This window comes from Globicephala melas, chromosome 1 (genome assembly GCF_963455315.2).
Source record: "Globicephala melas chromosome 1, mGloMel1.2, whole genome shotgun sequence".
Taxonomy (NCBI): Eukaryota; Metazoa; Chordata; class Mammalia; order Artiodactyla; family Delphinidae; genus Globicephala; species Globicephala melas.
Genome location: NC_083314.1, coordinates 137,530,816 through 137,545,325, shown reverse-complemented (window position 1 = coordinate 137,545,325; position 14,510 = coordinate 137,530,816). Strand labels below are relative to the sequence as shown.

Here is a 14,510-nt window from a genome sequence, read left to right as displayed (position 1 = left end):
GCAAATCCTATTTGAAACCATAGAAACAAGTGTTGATAAACAGATTGAGTATTTTATACTCTTGATTTACTGTAATCCTTCTAGGCTTCAACCTGAAGAGAAGCCTTCTGTGAGCTTATGAATTAAGTAAACAATAACTAGATGTACCCATGCATGTAAATGGCAACCAGCGTCTCTTTCTATGTAGGGCCAAATATCCAGAGATGTTACTCCGTAGCCAGAGATCACCTTCCATTGATTACAACTTCAGCTCTTTTCCTCTAAACTGCCCATTATTGTCTTACTTTTCTTAAAGAATCTTTACCAGTGGTTCAGAATGAGGTTATGGTGATGGCACAGTTCGATGGGAAGATGTTGGCATAATCCACAAGTGCAGGATTCAAGGTTGACAGCAGAGCCAAGGTTAAAATCCAGGTCCTCTGACTGTCTGATGAGTGTCTTATGAGCACTTATGGTATAACGGTGAACAAAGAAAAAAAAAATCCCTGTTTTCATGGAAATTGTGCTCACGCACATACACACACATATACCTATATGTGTGTGCGTGTATGTTTATGTTTGTATGTATGTAGAGAGAGAGAGAGAGAGAGAGCACATACTCCAGGAATTGGTAAGCATTCTAAAGAAAAATAGAGATGAGTAAGGAGACATAGAACGACAAGAGGTGTTGGAGTGACGGATGGGAACTATTTCAGGTGAAGAAGCCGTCCTTGATGAGGTGGCACTCAAACAGGACTCTGAACTGAATAAAGAGAGAGATCAAGCCATGGTTATATGGAGGAGATCCCTTTAGCCCAAAGGAACAGCAAGTCCCAAGGCCGGGAAGCAGCAGCCAGCTTGGCAAGCTCAGTGGACATTGTAAAGGGCACTGTGACTGACCAAAGTGTGAGGGAATGGGGGACAGATGAGAGGTAAAAGTTAACCAAGGGTCAAACCATGTGGGTCATTGTAAAAAGCTATAAGACCACTGCACTTTTTTCAAGATTTTTGTTTTTGAGCAGATGGAAGACACAGTCAGATTTACCTTTTAAAAGGATTACTTTGGCTGCTCTGTGGAGAATAAACCAGACCATTGGTGGGGACGGAGGGTCAGTGGAAGACATGACTCCTGACCTCAGCAAGTTTATGGTCTACTGGAGGAGGACTGGAGACAGAGAAGCCCAGCCTGTTCTGAGCTCCTTTTTCAGCGGTCACTGCAAGCAGTGGTCATTTCTCATTGTGATTCTGTGAATTTCCGGTCTCTCGGGGGTGCAAGGTTCTGCTAATTCCCATCCTCTCTCTCAATCTGTCTTTCTTTTTTCCCACTTTCCCTGGAGTGTTTTGTTATTCCTTTCAGAACAATCAACTTTTCTTGATATGATTTATTCTTCAAACCTCTTTTGCTTCTGTGATTTCTATAATCCCACTGAGGATCACTTTAAAAATGTACTGGTCCCCCATATGCCAAATCTCAGAATATATCTAAACCTTCCCATTAAAATCTGTATAAATGCCCCCGCCCCAGAGCAAGAAAAGGAGAAAGAAAGACCAAGAACATTTTTTAAGAATTTTCAGTGTGCCTGGCACTGTGCTTAGTGATAGTTTTATATATATATATATATATATATATATATATATATATATATATATATATAATCTAACTTAATTCTAGTTGAGGAAATGAGTATTATAGGGACTCCACTTCTAAACATTGTTTCCACTGTGCATTCTACTCTTGTGTTCTCAGATTGTTCCCTTGGCCTTTATGTCTTCTTCAACCTTGGTCCCTCAGTCTGACAACTGGGGCCATCAGTCTATCCACAAGTATTGACTTAGGCTCCCCTGAGCTAGGACAATCATAGACCCAGGGTGATGATATTAACACCTTTCATCCCCTAGGGTGTGCCAGGATAAACGGTAAATTCTTGATGTCTCTTGAATGAGAAATGTTTTTCTAAATAGACGTAAGCTGGGTATTACAATGCCTTTCTTTGGCTTCTGTTTTACAGGCAAGGATAAGAAAGTGTTCAGGGCACTGGGGTCCTCTCAAGAAGACTGAGGGCTGTGCTGACTTAGGAAATCAGTTCTTCATTTTCTGCCTCTCGGCAGATTCACTGTAGCGCAGCATAGTGCCTGGCACATGGGTGGAAGTGCAGGGTGGGGTGTCACAAGATGCTTATTCCTTTTCTACCCCCTTCTGTGGGGTATACCAGCACGCCTGGAAGGTTGTGTCCATATGCCTCCAGAGATCTACTCTTTTGGCAGCTGTACTACAATGAGAGGGAGAGGTAAAAATAACCTCTAACAGTCCATGCGGGATCAATATTCATATATTCTACACTTCAGTAACCGTGTTGAGCACCTGGTGGGATGCATAAGATGTGACTCTTTCCCAAAAGGAATTCAGATTCCAGCAATGGATACAGATAAAATTAAGAGGCAATTATCATACAGTGGAGGAAGGGCCATTCATTCATTTGATGGCTACTCTTGGGTGGTTCTCTGTGCCAAGTTCTCTGCTAGATTCTGAATGTATACTGGTAATGGTCTGCCTTCATGAAGCTTAAAGTCCAGAGAAGGCCATAGGCAGTTAACAAGTAAATGAACCCATAAATAAGTCTATGGCGACCAAACATGATATGAAAGAAACTAACAGAGTACGATGATAGAATATCAGGGAAACCCCATTTAGATGAGGTGGTCAGAGAAGCCCTAGCTGATGGAAGCACAGTTAAGATCTGAAGGATGTAAATGAGCTAACCATGTGAAGAGCAGAAGGGAAGAACACTAAAGGTTACCAAAGGGGAGAGGTTACTAAAGGGGAAAGGGGGGTCGGAGGGATAAATAAGGAGTTCGGGATTAGCAGATACAAACTACTAGATATAAATAGATAAACGATAAGGTCCTACTGTGTGTGTGTGTATATATATATATATATATATATATCTGAATCACTTTGCTGTATATCGGGAACTAACGCAACATTGTAAATCAACTATATTCAATTAAAAATAAAAAGATGAGTCTAGAACAGTGATAGCCATAGGCAGGTAAAGAAGATAAGGAAGAGAATTCTAGGCAAGAGGGCGAAGGATAGGCAAACATTCAGAGGTTAAGACCTGCGTATTTTGAAAAATTAGAAGTAGTTTAGTGTCACGAGAGCATGATGTGTACAGTGGTGAGGAGGGATGCAGAGTGGAAGGCATGTCTGTAACGTGGTACAATGCAGGGAGAGCTAGATAATGAAGAACATTATGCCAAACAAGGAAGCTTATACTTTATCTTGAGGACAGTGGGGAGGAATCACTGAAGGTTTTAGCTAGGTATGGAGTCATCATCAGAGTTGCATTTTAGACGAACCACCCAGGAAGGAGTGCAGAAAACCTAGTTGGAGGGGGCACAATTTCAAGGCAGGAGATAAGTTAGAGGGCCAGTCCTCTAATCCAGACATTTGAAGAGGGCCTGCATAAAGTAGTAGCAGTTATGAGGGAGAAAAGCGTGCTGGTTAGAGGAATATTTAAAATAATAAATTGACAGAACCTGGTCCAAAATTAAATTTGGAAACTGAGGGAAGGAGAGGAATCAAAAATGATACCCACTCTGACTCTGCCCCCAAAATGGTTGCTTGAGCAGCCACTTAAATGAGTTTGCCTTTGGTCAAACCAAGGAGCATAGAAAGAAGAGTGAGTATATCAGAAAAGATGATGTGTGTCATAGTAGACATTTTTTAATTGAGGTCCGTTTGGGCATCCAGGAGGAAGCATTTGATGAGTGCTTGGATATTTGACATGGAACTCATCATAGAGAAATGAGCAGGAGATAAGGGCATATATTTGGAAGTCTGCAGCAATAGCTAGTTAACTGGAGCCCTGAAAGGAAGATGGGATCATCCAAGGGTATAGAAAGAATGAGAAGGGGGCCAAGGACAGGTCTCTGGGAGTCTTCATATACTTAAGGGACAAAGAGAGGAAGAGAACCAGCTAGAAAACCAAAAGAGTATTGTCGCCTGGAAGCAAGGGGAGGAAAACAAATTAGTAAGAAGTGGCCAAGTGGTACAAAATGCAAAAGACAGTTCAGGTAACATAAAGGCGAATAATGGTCCATTGGAGATAGCAACAAAGCGGGGATTTCTCCTCATGGTGGAGCCAGTCTCAGCAGAATGGGGCAGGCAGAATACCTATTGCAGTGGGTCAAGGAGGAACTGGAGGTAGTGTGGAAGCTTCTTTTCCAAGACTTTCTCTTACTCCTAGAAAAGGCACAAATTCTTCTGTTAGACCATGTGTTCTGATTTGGGGTTTGAAAGTACGGTCACCATACTTTGGGGCATCCTGTGAATCCAAAGAATTAAATGGTTTATGGAGAAGGAAAGTAGAGATTCCAGGGGTGCGGTATGCATTGAAGATTGTGAGCCATGAAGTCTGAAAAAAATCTTCCCTGACTCTAGAAGTGCATTTCCTGTGATGGAAAACAAGAAGGAACTATTTATTGATCAGCTATCATTTTATAGTACTCAGGACTCCATATTTAATCTTCATAGCAGCCTATAAGGTAAAAGTATTAACCCTGATAGCAAAAAAGTAAACTAGCTTGGAGAGGTTTAGTGTACCTGGTCAGCCACCTGGTATACAGTGAAGTCGCTTTGTGATTCTTGAAACTGTATTTTCTTCTTCATACACAACAGGACTAGGAAAGCAAGGATTTCTCTCTCTAAGAGAGGATAAATGAGTCTGGAGTTCATGAAAAAGAGGGAGACCTATCACTAGGAACAGTTAATATGTGATTCCCGAGCTGGAAGAGGGCAGACCGCCATTTGAGAAAGAATTGATAAAACATACAAACTGAAACAAAGTCAAAACCAAAAAAGGCACCATGCAAGGTTAAAATTATGTGAATAATGATGTGCATTTGTTATTTTAATGTTTTCCAAGTGCATTTCATTTTGAATGATATACTCAGATAGCGCACATGGTAAGGGATAATTGAAAAAACGTGCAGAAGAATGGCTGCATTCAAAGAATAAACATACAGCTGCGAGGAGGTTAGGAGTCAAAGGGGTAAGCATATGCCCCGTCCCCCAGGGATCTCATTAGTGCACGAGTGACCGTATATGTAGAGGCTAAATGAATCTCACTGTTTGCAAAGACCCACAGTAAATGAGACAATGACAAATCAATAGTAATTAGGCCGACAGGTTCTTATTGACCCAGATGTCTGAAACCAAATGCCCTGCTCTGAGATTCCTTGAGAGACAAAAGATTTATAGACATGTGCTTCTTCTTTTTTTTAATCCCTTTACTCTAAGTGCAGTGATGCTCTTCTGAAGTTCAGTGTTGCTAGAATTAGTGCAGACTCTTGACTTCTGGCTGGAAAGGATGTTCTTGTGGCCATCGTTGGCCATGTGACTGTGTTGGACCAGGAGCAGAGAGAGCTGGGAGATAGAAAACCAGGGTGTGATCGTATTCTCCCCACATATGTGGTTCTGGCCCTACCTTCCATGGAGACCTCAGAGGATCCTTTCTTAACAGTATCATAGAATCATTCTAAAACAGAGTTTGAATGTAGGGCTTTGACAAATAATTCCTGGCTGGGGATACAGAATCACAGAGAGGGTTTAACTTTGGACTCCGTCACATGTCTACACGCCTTACTCATCCCCTCTGTAAAGGGGTGTTAGCGGTACTTGGCTCACTGGGCTATGTTTGAAGGCCAGAGGAGCAAGGAGCAGCAGTTAATGTTACTCTGGTCAGTGAGCCTTTTCCCAAGAAGATCTTCATCTTCTAATATGATGTAGGGCCGAAGATTTTTACAGACGGGAATGAGGAGTCAGGGCAAGAAGCAAGGAGAGTGCCTGGTAGGCTGGACTGCCCTTGCCTCCGCCCAGCACACTTCTCACACTTACACACGTGTGCACACACACATTCTCACACTTACACACACACACGCACTCACATAGAACAGTTTTGTTTTTCTATATTTTCTATCTTGGAGTTCCACATAAAGTTTTTATTTAATAGGTGTTTGAAAACCACTACTCGTTTGTTTCTTTCTTTACACTTAGTTTAGAAAACTTTTAGGAATTTCATGGGATCCGGAGGGACACTCACAGTGTCACAAAACTAGAACTAGAAATCGCTGAGCTGCACTCCTAAAACATTTTAAATGTAAATAATAAATATTATCTTATGTATCTTAGATATCAACCTCCCTTGGTCATTGATCTCCTATACTTTTTCCCTACCATTATTCAAGCCATGTTTAAGGCTGTGGTTCCAAGGACACCAGTGGGAAGTGGCATGGGATGCCAACCCACTTTCTTCTAGAATTGTCAGTTCAAGAGAAGGAAGCACCTTTAAAGAGGGGAAGGGTAACGAACTTTTGTGTCATGCAGTGAGATTTCACCCAGTGAGGTATTTTATACCCATTATATGCATGGGAAAACTGAAGCTCAGAGAGGTTAAGTCACTGGCCCATTTTACCCAGCTAGGACAGGTAGAACCAGCATCTGAATGCAGGACTGCCTTGACTCCCAAGCCCATCATCTCTGTCTCCCTCTCAGGTAAATAGACTGAGAGAATGAGAAAGGTCATCTGGCTCCCTCATTCTACATGTGAAGAAACGAAGGCTTAAAGAGAGAAAGAACTAGTGCAATGTCATTTGGTAGGTTTAGGTTGGAAACCAAGCCTTCTAACTCCTGATCCTAACTGCATTCACTCCATCATATCACTGCCCTTAGCAAACTCCTATCCTGAGTCGGGGAACCATCTCCATTCACCATCATATTATTATTATAATTAAGAATACTGATTTTTAAAAATCCTTGACATATGTCCAGTAGTGTACATTTTGCAAAATCCTGTATCTTCATCTACATAGTCTCCTTTGATCTTCACAAAACCCTATGAGGTCAGTTGGGCAGGGATTATGATGGTTGTTTTTACAGATGCAAAGAGAGTGGTTCAGAAAGTTTGAATAACTTCCTCACAGTAGTGGTTACACACCTACAATGGAGTAAAGCCATTCTTGGATCTGGTCTTCTGAGTCCAAACCTTTCCACCTTCCACCAGGACAGGCCTCCAATCCTTGACGAGAGTACAGCGTGATTTGAGAGTGTGGTTTGCTGATTTCTATGGGTTGGGGTGGTTTTTGTGCTGAAGCTTTTGGGACCCTGCTTACTTTCTGGATTTGATATGGGAGTACAAATGATTTCTTTCTACAGAGCAATTTGCTCCCTGACCCTACCCACCCACCCCCTTTTAAAAACAAAATCCACTTCTCTTCCAGATGCCAGAGTATATATGCATATTTGAACAGTCACCTGGATCTGATTAAGAAGACTCAGCCCGTGGGTTTCCTCACTGTTGATTTACATGTTTGGCCAGATTTCCATGGCAACCGGTCTCCCTTAGCAGATCTGACACTAAAGGGCATGGTAAGTAACAGTCAGTCCTTGCACGAAGGTGAAGGCAGGCCAAAGGGCTACAGAGTTTGAAAGAAGCAAAGTGAGGAGAAGGCAAAAGAGGAAAAATAAACAAAGCTGGCCAACAGCCCACTGGCTTCTTGCAGATGCATTGCTGTTGGGAAGGCTCTTGCCGCTCCTCAGGATGATCTGCTGGAAGTTCTCATTGTTTCTGAGCCACCCTTGAGAGCGTTCGAAGCAGGATTTCTTACATGTAGCTACTGCTGCCTCTTTGTCCCACGGAGCGGCTGGAGGTCGCGAGCCCCTGCCTATGTAATCTTTGTATTTACATCAGTTTGAAGAGTCATGTTCTCCATCTCCATCTCCAGGCTGCCGGGTGAGTAAGTGGTAAATGTTACGACCTATGGTCTAGCTTACCGCAGCCACCCGTCTGCCTAGGCCCTGAGTCAGGGCTGCTCAGAATGCATGCCAACATTATTAGGGTTTCAGATAAACTTTGGTAGAAGTAAAATAAAATTAATAACTTACGTTGGTGGTGAAATTCAGCTCTTAGTGACCTTCAGAGTCACTTCTAGTGCAGATATTTGGGGCCGGAGGGGCCAGGATGACCTTGGTGGAAGAGCTCACAATCACCTAAGCTAAGAGGTAACATCCTGATGGCCAGGTGAAACCGGTTGCCTAAGAATAGCTTAGACACAGAGAATTGTGTTTGAGGATGGATGAAGCATGTGAAAGCTAGGGAAAAAGAGCTAAACTACAGTTCCAAGAGGCCAGGAGAGGCCACAAACAAGAAAAGAGGCCATGAATTCAGAACTCACATGTCAAGAAGTGGAGAGCAGAGGGTGAGGTGCATCAAGGCGGGGGTTTAGAATGGAGGCCATGAGCAGTGCAAGGTTTATGCAGTGCGTGACAGTGGAGCAGGCCTGCTGGCTTGAGGAACTTCAAAACTTAACAGGCTTTGGCTTTGTGATTAATTCTGTTGAGAATATTTTAAATATTTTTATGAGGCCAACAGAAAGACCCAATCTTTATTTTCATTACCTACTTGACATAAGCAACTTCTGCTAATAAAAGGGAGTCATGGTGGAAAGAAAAGAAATTGGACATAGCGAAAGTGATGTCTGTCTGGAGTCCATGAAGTGCGGCCCACACAACAAATAATGGTCTCGGCCTCCTGTTTGGCCCATGGAAGCAGAAGAGGAATGTCTGGAGAGGGCCACGTGGCCACAGGCTATAGCTAGAAAGCCATACTTCCAGGCAACTGGCTTTCTGGGTACAAACAGAGGTTAGGGGAAGCACACATTTTGTATGAGTACAAAAATCCATGTCTTAATTAGAGACAAATATCTAAAGCCAAATATAGGAGACACTTAAAATGTTAAAGAAGTGAAGAAGCATGACCAGTTCATAAAATGACCCCCAAACAAAGCAGGGTTGTATCTTAAAATGATTGCAGCTCTGAAGTCCAGGGCTTGGATCTGGAGTCCTTCCTTTGGGGTCCTTTCCTTGCCAATACCTGCTGTACCAGCTTCATCATCCAGCATGGCAGGTGCCATGGCTTCCTAGTGGCTTTTGTCTGTGTTAAAACCAACCCTGACATCCAGAAACTTAAGAATTACCGTCATTAGGATTCCAATAAAGGTAGCCCGAACACAGACTAGAATGCCAAAGGAAACAATGGAGTGCTTTTAAGACTGTCTGTCTCATTAGAATAAGTATGAATAAGTATGTAATCACCGAAGGAGACTTCTTGCACGGGGACATATGCCCAATGGTATTAAAAATGCTGGTATATTTATCTTTTTAAAAGTTCTGTTGTTTTATAAACATACCTTATACATCACCTGATGTTTCTTAGCAGTGATTTCCCTTAATAACTGCCCTTGGGTTAGCCTTACCTTTGAATAGCTGTCATTTGATGAATTTACCTCACAACACTGGAAGGAGAAGATGACCTAGATAAGATAGAAGGAAGGAAATTCTGGGCTAAAAATTTTCCCCAGGGCTTCCCTGGTGGCGCAGTGGTTGAGAATCCGCCTGCCGATGCAGGGGACACGGGTTCGTGGCCCGGTCCGGGAGGATCCCACATGCCGCGGAGCGGCTGGGCCCGTGAGCCATGGCCGCTGAGCCTGCGTGTCCGGAGCCTGTGCTTCGCAACGGGAGAGGCCACAACAGTGAGAAGCTTGCGTAACGCAAAAAAAAAAAAAAAAAAAAAAATTTCCCCCAAATCTCTCTTTTTTTAAAATTTTTATTTTATATTGGAGTATAGTTGATTTACAATGCTGTGTTAGTTTCAGGTATACAACAAAGTGATTCAGTTATACATATACATATATCTATTCTTTTTCAGATTCTTTTCCCATTTAGGTTATTACAGAATATTGAGTAGAGTTCCCTGTGCTGTACAGTAGGTCCTTGCTGATTATTTTATATATAGTAGTGTGTATGTGTTAATCCCAACCTCCTATCTTGCCTCCCCCGTACCTTTCCCCTTTGGTAACCATAAGCTTGTCTTCCAAGTCTGTGAGTCTGTTTGTTTTGTAAATAACTTCATTTGTATCATTTTTGTAGATTCCACATATAAGTGATATTGTATGATATTTGTCTTTCTCTTTTCAACTTACTTCACATAGTATGATAATCTCTAGGTCCATCCATGTTGCTGCAAATGGCGTTATTTCATTCTTTTTATGGCTGAGTAATATTCCATCGTATATATATAACACATCTTCTTTCTCCATTCATCTGTTGATGGGCGTTTAGGTTGCTTCCATGTCCTGGCTATTGTAAATAGTGCTGCAGTGAACATTGGCGTGCATGTATCTTTTCTAATTACGGTTTTCTCTAGGTATATACCCTATATATCATATGGTAGTTCTATTTTTAGTTTTTTAAGGAACCTCCGTACTGTTCTCCATAGTGGCTATATCAATTTACATTCCCACCAAAAGTGTAGGAGGGTCTCCTTTTCTCCACACCCTCTCCAGCATTTATTGTTTGTAGACTTTTTGATGAAGGCCATTCTGACTGGTATGCAGTGATATCTCATTGCAGTTTCAATTTGCATTTCTCTAATAATTAGCAATGTTGGCATCTTTTCACATGCTTTTTGCACATCTGTATGTCTTCTTTGGAGAAATGTCTATTTAGATGTTCTGCCCACTTTTTGATTGTGTTGTTTGTTTTTTTGATATTGAGCTGCATGAGCTGTTTGTATATTTTGGTGATTAATCCATTGAAGGTTGCTTTGTTTGCAAGTACTTTCTCCCATTCCATAGGCTGTCTTTTTGTTTTGTTTATGGCTTCCTTTGCTGTGCAAAAGCTTTTAAGTTTAATTAGATCCCATTTATTTATTTTTGTTTTTATTTTCACTACTCTAGGAGGTGGATCCAGAAAGATATTGCTGTGATTTATGTCAAAGGGTGTTCTGCCTAAGTTTTCCACTAAGAGTTTTACAGTGTCTGGCATTACATTTAGGTCTTTAATACATTTTGAGTTTATTTTTGTGTATGGTGTTAGGGAGTGTTCTAATTTCATTCTTTTACATGTAACTGTCCAGATTCCCCAGCACCACTTATTGAAGAGACTGTCTTCTCTCCATTGTATATTCTTGCCTTCTTTCTCATAGATTAATTGACCACAGGTGTGTGAGCTTATTTCTGGGCTTTCTATCCTGTTCCATTGATCTATATTTCTGTTTTTGTGCCAGTACCACACTGTTTTGGTGACTGTAGCTTTGTAGTATAGCCTGATTCCTCCAGCTCTGTTCTTCTTTCTCAAGATTATTTTGGCTATTCAGAGTCTTTTATGTTTCTATACACATTTAAAATTTTTTTGTTCTAGTTCTCTGAAAACTGCCATTGGTAATTTGATGGGGATTGCATAAAATATGTAGAGTGCCTTGGGTAGTATAGTCATTTGGACAATACTGATTCTTCCAGTCCAAGAACATGGTATATCTTTCTATCTGTTTATGTCATCTTTGATTTCTTTCATCAGCATCTTATAGTTTTCAGAGTACAGGTCTTTTGCCTCCTTAAGTAGGTTTATTCCTAAGTATTTTATTCTTTTTGATATGATGATAAATGGGATTGTTTCCTTAATTTCTCTTTCTGATGTTTCATTGTTGGTGTATAAAAATACAACAGATTTTTGTGTATATTAAGTTTGTATCCTGCAACTTTACCAAATTCACTGATGAGCTCTAAGTAGTTTTATCATAGCCTCTTTAGGATTTTCTATGTATAGTATCATGTCATCTTCAGACAGTGACTGTTTTACTTCTTTTTCAGTGTTGATTCCTTTTATTTCTTTTTCTTCTCTGATTGCCATTGTTAGGACTTCCAAAACTATGTTGAATAAAAGTGGCGAGAGTGCACATCCTTATCTTTTTCCTGATCTTAGAGGAAATGCTTTCAGCTTTTCACTGTTGAGTATGATGTTAGCTGTGAGTTTGTCATATATGGCCTTATTATGTTGAGGTAGGTTCCTTCTATGCCCATTTTCTGGAGAGTTTTTATCCTAAATTGGTATTGAATTTTGATGAAAGATTTTTTTGCATCTATTGAGATGCTCATATGGTTTTTATTCTTCATTTTGTTGATGTGGTGTATCGCACTGACTGATTTGTGGATATTGAAAAACTCCTTGCATCTCTGGGATAAATCCCACTTGATCATGGTGTATGGTCCTTTCAGTGTATTGTTGGATTTGGTTTGCTAGTATTTTGTTGAGGATTTTTGCATCTATGTTCAAATCTCTTTCCCTCAGTCCAATTTTGGATAACATCAAAATAATCACCCTGAATCTATTTATCATGTTACGCTTTTGCCAGAACCTACAATGTGACTACTTTTTCCAACATTCATTCACAAAATGTGTATTTGGTGCTTACTTTGTAGCAAGTACTGCTGAAGTATAATCCTTACATTCATGGAGCATATTTCAAGGGAGGGAGGTGCTTGATAAAATGTTAAGTTAAAAAAATACGTAACATCTAGAATGTCAAGAAAATCCCAGTAGGGCAAGAACCATATGTGATTTTTTCTTTGGGCTCCTGAAATATTTCTCTGAGCACATACTAAGTGCTTAATATGTACTTATTGATAATTGATAGTCAACATGGAGATAATAAGAGGTCATCTGTTGGCTTAGAAAAAATATACATGTGAACAATTTGCTAATTCTAAATGAATTAGATTGCTACTGACTCGTACTATCCCTATGATCAGTAGCTAAAACCAGTCATAATGTCCGGGTAAATGAAGATAAGAAGTTTCCATTTTATTATAATTATGAGTGCCTTTGTTCATCGATGAATTAACTAATTATTTTAACAAATACAGGCCCTGTTATAGTTGGTGGGGGATATAAGTAACTGGACACAACTCCAGCTTTCAGGAGCATTAGTGTTTTGGTGGGGTCGGGGAAGAGAGGCAGGCAGAATATATAAACAAGCAATGAGGATACAGGGTCAAACTCCAGGTGCCACTCACTGCCCAGCGCTCCTTAGACGTGTGGTAGATGATAACCTAACATGGTCTCAGCACTCAGATAGGAGGCTTCAAATAGGAGGTGACATTGACACTGTGTGAAATAGGGAACGGGGTCTGGGACCAAGGGAATCATAGTATGTGCAGTGCTCTAGAGGGAGGAGAGCATGGCGTGTGAATGTTCACGATTTTTTTAATATCATTGTCTAACCAGTGATAGATTGCATTTAGCATTTTATCTAGGTAATTAAAAAAGGCCTTCTCAGAGAATGACTGGCCACTCCCTGTTCTCCTTCTGCTTCAGCAGCATCACACTCTCCCAGTTCTTTTCTCTCCCCTCGTTCTCTCACCCTTGTTAGACATTCATCCATTCAGAAAATGCTGATGGGTCACCTACTATGTGCAGGCCTATGCCAAGCTGAGGGAACACCAAGAAGAAAAGAAACTGTACCTGTTCCAAGTTCACATGAAAATGGGGGAAATAATATTGTACATGTGTGAGAGTGTGCATATGTGTGTATGTACATAATGTATGATCCCTGTAATGCAGACATCTATACAAGCCGAAGGAGGTGCTCAGTAAATATCTGATTTTGAATTATTTTTTTAGGTGGCATTTGGGCAGCAAACCCTGATGCAGCCTTTCTCTGCGTCACTTGAAAATACCTGTGAAGATAAAAAAAAATAAAAAGCGTAAACTCATTCTGACTTTAACAATTAAGATGACTTTCAACTAGGAAAACTAGAATTGACAATCTCAGAGAGAATCTGGGAAGATCTTCCAGAATCTAAAAGACTAAATGTAACTTGTTTGATAATCATAATATCTGACATGAAAACAAAATAAACCACCAGGCTTGCAAAAGTTGGGACCTCTCCACTTTCCGGTCCCTAGCTTAAAAATGCAAGGTCCCTTTAAGCCTAAAAACAGAGCAGTCATCCCTCTCCTGTGCTGCTGATGGTTAAGGTTTTTTGTTCTGTTTTGTTTTGCTTTTTGGAAGCAGCCAGTGAGTTTAATTTCCCAGAACTCCTCCGCAACCCGGACCTTACCTTCCCTTTCACTTCAATCCATTAGAAAACTGCCAACCCAAGTAGACAACTGGGCTGGAAGTCTGATTTAGAATGAATGGTGATGCACTGCAGTTCTAAGGACCCTGAATCAAAGTCTGTTAAAGGGGCAGAGATAGGGAAACCCTGTGAATTTGAAGGAGGGGTGTAGTTTTGCATGTCTACCCTCTGTCCTAGGATTAGAAAGCAGGGCAGTGGTGATCCACCTCCGGGCAACAGAGGTACACAAAATAAAAACTGCTGAACTCTGGGAATTGGCAACTAGCTATAGATCTAAAGAGGCAAATCCAAGTTACAGTTAGCGGGGCTGAGAGTAAATTGTGTACTGTATGCTGGGAAACACTGAATATGTATAGCGCTCTTGTTAAAATGAATTTAAAAGGTAATAAAGTGAGTCCATTAGGAAAAACATGTTGCACACAAAGAAAAAGAAATATCATTTTGAACACTTAAGGGAAAGGCCTCTTAAAAATTACTTACTACTGAAACCAAAAGAAAATATTTTAAAACTCCTTTGCATATTCAATAGGATTTTTTTTTTAAAGCACATCTCT

General features: G+C 40.7%; 1 protein-coding gene across 8 annotated transcripts in view; it reads left to right on the top strand.

The window, feature by feature from the left end:
• FGGY (FGGY carbohydrate kinase domain containing) overlaps positions 1-14,510 on the top strand; it is a 413,910-nt gene that overhangs the window by 297,877 nt on the left and 101,523 nt on the right. For all 8 annotated transcript variants that reach the window (XM_070046609.1, XM_030870319.2, XM_060287916.1 and 5 more), the window contains one exon: positions 7,261-7,408. In XM_070046609.1, coding sequence (XP_069902710.1) covers positions 7,261-7,408 — 148 coding nt within the window. The remainder of the gene's footprint in view (positions 1-7,260; positions 7,409-14,510) is intronic.